Source organism: Aplysia californica, unplaced genomic scaffold (genome assembly GCF_000002075.1).
Source record: "Aplysia californica isolate F4 #8 unplaced genomic scaffold, AplCal3.0 scaffold00048, whole genome shotgun sequence".
NCBI lineage: Eukaryota > Metazoa > Mollusca > Gastropoda > Aplysiida > Aplysiidae > Aplysia > Aplysia californica.
Genome location: NW_004797318.1, coordinates 2,095,347 through 2,103,616, shown reverse-complemented (window position 1 = coordinate 2,103,616; position 8,270 = coordinate 2,095,347). Strand labels below are relative to the sequence as shown.

General features: G+C 38.1%; 1 protein-coding gene across 1 annotated transcript in view; it reads left to right on the top strand.

Moving 5' to 3' along the window:
- Window positions 1-7,109, top strand: part of LOC101855468 — a gene marked incomplete at its 5' end in the record, with an annotated part of 31,855 nt that extends 24,746 nt beyond the window's left edge. Inside the window, 2 exon segments of the mRNA XM_005092557.3 lie at window positions 879-954; window positions 3,048-7,109. Coding sequence (XP_005092614.2) covers window positions 879-954; window positions 3,048-4,837 — 1,866 coding nt within the window.
- Between the last annotated feature and the right edge of the window lie 1,161 nt (window positions 7,110-8,270).

Here is an 8,270-nt window from a genome sequence, read left to right as displayed (position 1 = left end):
CCCGGCCAAGATCAGCAGGCGGGCCAGCCAGGCCGGGTTATGCTGGCCGCCAAGGAAAAACCCGGGCGGGTTGTTGAGGTCCTGGTGTTCCAGGTGGGTCGACGCGTTCTGCAGCTGTCGTCTCGGTTTGACGGTTGGTAGACTGACATCCTTCGGCAACAGCTGGCGGGAGCACCATCTTGCAGGCTCGTCGTTCGCTCCCAAGTCCCGTTTTGGAAAAGCTCAGGCTGCTTTCACATCTTTGGATAGGATTTGGAAGACCACAGATATCTCATTTGGAACAAAGCTGAGGATTTTCAATTCAAATGTGAAGTCAGTCCTGTTGTAGGGATGTGAGACATGGAACGCATCACAGACTTGCGTAAAGAGGATCCAGGTTTTCGTGAACAAGTGTCTTAGAAAGTTACTGAGGATCAGATGGACAGACAGGGTCACCAACGAGGAATTGTTAAGGAAAACAAGGCAGATCCCAGTCAGAGATGAGGTAGGAAGAAAGTGGTGGCGATGGCTTGGACATACTCTCAGGAAGTCAGGCAGCTGCATAACAAAGAAAGTTTTGGATAGGAATCCAAAGGGTAAGAGATCAAGGGGAAGACGGCGTGGAACCTGGAAAAGAGTCCCAGAAGTTGATGTACTGAAAAGTGGGAAGACTTGGAATAACATCAAGAGGCTAGCCCAGGATAGAGAAAGACGGAAAATGTTTGTCCATGGCCTATACCCTGGTGCAAGGTGAGAATGGCAATGATGATGATGAATCTTGTATTAGATGTGGTATTATCAAGTACATATTTCAGTTAGTAATTGGATTTAGAATTGCTGTACTGTGTTTACAAAATAAAATGCAAGAAGTAATATATGTTTAATTAATTTTTTCCCAGGTCAATCAGTACATGATCTTGGTTGGTGGATCAAAACATGGTCATCTGTCACATGAAGTCTGGCTTTTCAATTTCGGTAAGAGTTAAATAAACTTGAAAGCCACAATCTTCTGACAACTTTTCAGACAAACTAGCTCAAAATTTAGAATTAAAAAAAAATTGCAGTTTCTTAATCTATGTAAATGTTGAAAAAAGCAAGATGCATAAATGTAGGTTGGCCTATAGTTTTTAAAAGAATGGAAGAGCTTTTCTCGTTCCTGAAAATTCTGCTGTCTGGGCTTAGAACATTTGAACAGCTTTCTGATGATATGAGGAAATCTGTTTTGTGTATGTTTTACCAGACGGTTTGGTCCACCCTGTCAACACCAATGTTTGCTTTCAAAAAGAATTTACAACTTTTCTTATGTCTTTACTGTGGTGCTTTGAGTTCTATACCCGCATCAATACTTTTTGAGTTCAGTTTTCATGTGTGGAAAGATGCCTTTGTGTAACCATTTTAGGGGAAGGACACTATGACAATATAATAGGAAAGAGAAAAAAAAACCTGTGAAAATGATAACGAGATACTTCACTTCACACTTTTCTACTGGCAATTGAAAGTCCAATGATATATTAAATTTATTTTTTCAAAACAACTGCTTTTTCTTAGATATAGTCTAATTAAAGAGTTTGTTATAGGTCTTAATTTTTGGCAATTTTGTAAGAAGTTGGCATTGTTTTGTTTGACAAAAGGTAAATGATGTTTGTACACCTGATCACTGAACAAGAAATAGTTTTATTGAATGATTGTAGTTTTAACTGAAACCTGATCATACTTTCAGTTGATGTAATAAAAGCGACAATGTTTGTGGTGCATCTTTCCAAAAAATGGATCCCTTGTCGGTACAAGTTTGATACAAGGACATTTGATGATTTATCACCTAACTGATAGAACATATGTGTGGCAGCATGGTGAAATCAGGCCCTCTTCAAAATAATGTAATCAAGGAAACCAGCATTTATCTGACAGTTGAGCAAATTTTTCCAAATATTATTTTTTTTGGCTCAATTCCTTTTATGTCCATTTAAGAACACATTTCTGTGTGGATTTACTGAAAAATGTTGATTAAAGGCATGAAAATGTAAATTTGCAGTTTTCAAGGACCCTCAAGCTTCGGAAGTTACCAAACTTTGGTTGCCATTTCCTTGCTAATTTTACCTCTGACATCAAGTGACCCCAACCTTTTTCTGTCGCAACTATCTTGACTCTTATTCAAGATATATGGGTTGTTGTTTTTTTGTCAAAAGCAAAACAAATGAACTAGCTTAAAGGTGATACTCATAACTCCATATGACCAATAATTGACGAGTGCCTGATTCCTCCAGGTTGTGACACATATGTAAATACTGACATTCCTTAAAGTATCGTCCTTTACAATTAATTCATTGGTGTGAATTATGATGATTGTTTGAAATTCAAGAACATACTGCTATCAGTTGGGTCTTTTTGACTCTGTTATCTCATCAAATTTCACCATTAACTCTATAACCCTGAGTGGGTGATGAAAGCATCTAGTGAAACTCACCAGGTCCCTGAGGGGACAGTCCCAGCATCCAGTCAGATTGCAGGGTGCAGGAAACATTATTGCTAATGCAATCTCTTTCAAATCAGAAAAGATTTTTTTTTTACTTGGAAGTGATGTATAAACTACTTCATCTTTCTCTTTGACACAGTTTTAGCCATTGTATGAATATTTTGCATGTATCCCCGTTACGTGTTTCACAAGATCTAGAAAAAATTATGTGAAAACATTGAAAATAATTCCGGGTTTAAAGAGTTAGGATAAAATATGTCGTGACCATAGAAGTCAAAGCTTTTAACAAACAAGTACTTTTTCATTAATTTCCTAGTTCTTTCGACAGATTGTCATAGTTGTGAGCATCTTTGTTCAGAACTATGATCACCATTTTACTCATCATTTTGAAGGATAAAATTTGGCTTGAAATTCATCAGACTCAAAAGCGTATCAGAGCTTATTATTCCATGACATTTTGCCTTCAGTGTGGCAACCAGCGCACTGAGTCTGTGAATACCGTCCTCAGCAAAAGAAAATCAGAGTGTCATTTATTTTTTATAATAATAATTTTCCTTTCGTAATTTATGCAAGGGACTCCTTTCTTTCTCTTCAGAAACTGGCTGCTGGCGCCAGGTCCTCACACCTGGTGGAGAGTTTTTTGCCCCGACATCGCTCCACACCTCAGTCCTTCTGAAAGCTCCTTCGCTGAATGAGGTCGTTGTTGACCGCACAATGTCTGTTCCTCAGCTTAAGGCCACACCCACGTCACTAGCCACACCGATCCGTCCCTGGACTAGTCCTGCGGTCAGTTCCTCAGGGGCCTCAGGAGTTCCTTCATCTTCATCTGATCATCACATAAACATTCTACGTCTTAGCAGCTCACAAGTAACTTCAGATAAAAACAACAATAGCCAGGAAAATCTTTGCAGCTCTGGGATTGATAGCCAAATCCCTTTTCATAGCTCAGATCAAATTAATTTTCAGACTGACTTGGATAACTCACAATGTTCTGGATTTGATCATAGTTTCATGGAAATGAAACAGACTACTCCTACCTCACAGCCTCACCCTGAGACTTTTGAACTCCAAAGTTTCAACTCTAAGCCTACTGGTCAGTCTCTGCGTATTCGACCAGCATCCTCAGAATTTTGTGGGACTGGTCTCCCTTTACTGGAAAGATTTCAATCTGTTAGTTCTGATGCTGACATCGGCTTGGATAACCCAACTTTGACTTTGTCAGATGAGCATTTGCCCATAGTCAAACAGACTTATTCTCTGCACATGGACAGTTTGAGTCCATGCTTTGAGGAAAACCAGTCTAATGTATCCCCTTCACATGGCATTAGTTCTGGTTCTGTGATATGGAGTCATCAAACTCAAAGTCATCCCGTGTCTGACTGTTGTGATACATCAGATATATTCCGCTCTTCAGGAATCTCATGTGCAAGAAACAATAACACCTTCAACAGGTCATCGTCCCAGGTGGAATATGACGATAAATTGAACAGAATGAATGAGACTGACTCTAGCTTTCCTGCAAATAGACTTTCAGATCGGTTTCCTCAGCTCCTATTTTCAGGATCCTCGCCACCTTCATGTGGAATAGAATCTGGCTTGTATGTAGCCAGGAAGTCCAGATATATACAAGATTTGTTTGTTGAAGACTTAGAGCAGATAGACAATGATTCACTAATTCAGAATGTGAGCATTGCATATCCGTCCAGTTCTGGTCAGAAATCAGCCTCTTTGAGAGACATTTGTAACTTTTCCAGTAATATTCGTGGAGGTGATAGCATGGAATCTTTCATTTATCAAAACGGTACACAGAAGAAAACAAATTTGTGTGTGAATGTTACTGCTAAACAAATGGGAAGCCTTGCAGTGAAATCACGATCATATTCTTCTGTTCATGATAATACAGAGAACTGGGATACAGCAACATCATCTTTTATGGGCAGCTCACAGAGGCATAATACCTCTGGTATAAAGGTGCCTTCAGTCAGAGGTAAATATGCCAAGCACATGGGAAATGCTGGAAGTAAAAATCATATCTCACATCGGCTAAAAAACTCTCCCAGAATCTTTGAGTCAGCAAAGACATCTGTGGCCACTCAGACTGGCTCACAGTCATCAGTCAACCAACTGCCATCTGCATGCATTGCTAGCAACGCACCACGATGTTATGATCACTTCATGGCTCTAGCTGCCGATGACAAAAGCCAAGGAGAAAAGTCCACAGGTTCGAGCAATAGTGAACACACTGAATCCACTTCCCAGTCATTACAGGACAAAAGTGCAGTTCTGGGGGGTTCTGAAGTGGCTTTATTGGTGATTGGAGGGCACAGAGATAACCATTGTTTTCACTCTGAGCCTTTGAAATTGTTGAAGTGCCACCTGTATTGATCAACTCTTCTTTCATTTGGCTGCACTGTAGCCTGCCCAAAATATTGTGTGGGGGGGGTTCTGTAACAATCAGCTCAGTTATAAGCACATGTCGATAAGCCAAAAAAAACCAATGTTTGCGGAGTCATTCTTGTTTACCACCATTTTACATCCTTTTGTCCGGTGATATGGACCTGTAAAATTGATAGGAAAAGTAACAGAACTCAATACAAATTTGTTGTTGAAGCATGTTTATACATAATACATCTATGCATAATATTGAATTCTATACTTTTCCTATATATCCTTATGTAATGACAAGGTGGTGTCGGGAGTCCAGTGGTTTGGCTGCCAAAATCTTAATCGTGAGATTTGTGGGTTCGAGGGTTTAAAGTTTAAAAGCTTAGTTCGTTTAAGTTTGTAAAGACAATGGTAAGTGTCCAGTTTTAAGAATTCTACAGCTTTTAGTTTATGGCTGATGTAAGAGAATGTTCCATTTATCCTATTATGTTAGAAAAGCTTTCAGTTTCAGTATACCTGATTCCTAGTAGTACATGCACAGGGCTCGTTGGTATTCTAAATTTGTTCTGGCTTTAGAGTAGAACGGTATCCATCACCATTTTGTAAAATAGAGGCTATATTGTGGTCTCCGCTCCATCTGCAGTGTGTGTACAGATTACTTGTGAACTTGGCATTTGTGCTGGTTGGGTGTTGGCACACACTGGTAATTCTAGTTGCAGGAACTGGTCCCTACAAATACCAATGTATAAAAATGGGTGGGGCCAGAAGGATGATAATCTTTTTCTCCCATTCACGTTCTCCTTTTCCTTACCTTCGGTCAGATTATGTAAGCCATTTGTGTGCCTACAACTTCCCTCTCCTCACATGTGTATCATACTGTAGAGTCATTTTTGGTAGATCTGATTTGATGTTCTTTAAACAAGAAATGTTCTACTGCTCATTCAGCCCTTCATGCTGATCTCACCTTGATTTGTGAAAATGTTGATGAACAAAAAAAATCTGCATAACTTATAGATCTATGTGGATTAACACTAAAACCTTAGAGTGATATTCACAAAACAGAGCATGTTGGAATATGCATGTAGATTGTAGATATTTGGTTTCCATATTAGCTGTTCAAATTAATTAATAATTCCAAGATGTAGCTTATATTCAGATAAAATCATATTATATATTTAAGCAACCAAATGAATTGTACATTGTACTCTCTTCTTCTTTGTCCACCACTATTTATTATACTATAAGTATAAGCAGTAATAAGATGCACAAGTTATTTTATTTGATATACATTCTGTAGAAAAGATGCCATAAGTCAGTACTGGATTACAATGTCTGTCTTTGCTAATTCAAGTAATTCATTCTACGAGGTCTGTGGTGCAGGAAGGGTGGGAAGTGAGCGTGGATTTAGGTTGTGAGTACTGAGTGCTTCAGTCGAAAAAAATGCATTTCTTGACCACAGTGAGATCATAACTAGCTGCTCAGGTATCGGTTACACTTTTACTTTACTTTTATCCATGCAGCTTTGAACTTACACTACACTAAACAGCAAATGCATACATTTGTTAAGAGTGGGTTAACCCACTGCGCCGGGGCACTTTTTTGGTGCTAAATCTAAAAATGACAAGCGCATCGCTAGCCTACTGAATAGGAGCGAGTCACACTGTTCTTCACTCATTTTACTCATAAGTTATAATATAGACTAATATACAAGTGAGAGATTTTTGTGATAATTTATGAAGATTGAAGAATACCAATTACCAGAATGACCGCCTCAAACCAAGGCCCTTTCCTGTCACAGGATCCGATGATGACTCTTCCCCACCATCATGCTGCTTCTCATCAGACTAATTATGAGCAGAAATTCTTTACAATTTCACTTGTCTTTGATCAAGAGATTGCAGTTAGACTATGTGTGGGCTGAAGTTTTACTTCTGAAAAGTGTATTTGATGAGCTGTGACATAGGCCACATACATATGCAAAATGTGTGTGAGAAGAGGGAAATGCTGTGAATGCTTCCTTTTTCTGTGTGATGAAGAATCTAGCCTCAAAGACTAATTGATACAAACTGCTGTGCAAAGTATGGGTGACATTGATTCACCTGTAAAAGGTACTTGAGGATAAGTTGTGTCATGAATTTTTAACCATTGTAATAATTGTTTTCCCATGGAAATGGATTTGTCAAACTTATATATAAGGTCTTATGAACAAACTTTTTCAGCTCAGCAGATTTGATTTTTAAAAGTAAAGAACAATTTTTTTGCCTCCCTCTATCTGCATGACTTGCATTTCCTTCAAAGAAAAAAGGTACTCGACTTTCAAAATTGTTTTATATCAGCTTTAACAAGATAGCTTTTCTGATTGAGGTTCGTGTAAGAGTTATATATTGTGTCATGTTTCACCTAACTGCATTGTAATGTGTCACGACGCAGTGGAATCAGGCGCACGTCAATTTTTGGGCATTTGGAGTTATTGGTATAATCTTAAAGGTAGTTTATTTGAATTGCTTTTGATGAAAAAAATATCTATTTATTTTTAATAGAGTCAAGATATCTGTGATTGAAAGAGGTGGGGTGGCCTGGTTTTAGAGGTAAAATTAACAGGCAAATGGCTGCCAAAGTTTGTGACTTCCTTAGCTTAAGAGCCCTTGGAAACTGCAAATTTAAATTTGTTGTGATTTTGAGCATCGTTTTTCCATAAAATGCAAAAAAAAAAGTGTTTTTGAATGGATGGATCGTTGAGCCAAAAAACACACAAAAAATTTTCAATTCCAAACTGGCTGAAAAATGCTGATTTCTCGGATTTCATTATTTTGACGAGCGCCTGATTTCACCACAATGCCACACATATAGTTTCAGCAATTGAGTAAAGTGAAATCTGACGGTATGTTTTGGTTAGTTAGCTCAAGATGAAATAGACAGCTGTTTTTATAAAACTTCAGCCAAGCCAGGTATTTTTTGTTGTTGTTGTTTTGAAAGATCAGCTTCTTTATATTTTATAAATTACACAACTGCTTGAAACTCAATTTTTGCTTATATTTGTAAAGTTATTATACAAAGAGCTATCTATTTTGTTTTTTGGTTTTTTTTACTTTCCATGACACTTTTCAGGTGTTATAGAGCTGGGGACTTTTTGTGTTCTTCAAATACTGTTGAATGTTCCTATTTATTTGGTGCCAAAGGCAGTACATCATGGCTGTATATATATATAGTTTTCTGTATGAAGAGACAAATCTTAAAATGGACACAAAAGAATTATGTCAATGGTAAATGATGTAAAGTTGACTAACATACTAACAACTCCCTGAAGCAGATGACACAGAGGACATAATGGTTCCTGGATTAGCTTAACCAGGAGGAAACTTTTATCCGACGGCTCTAATTTTCTGACGAGGCCCATTTTTACCTTAACTGCCATATGAATAGCAAATACTAT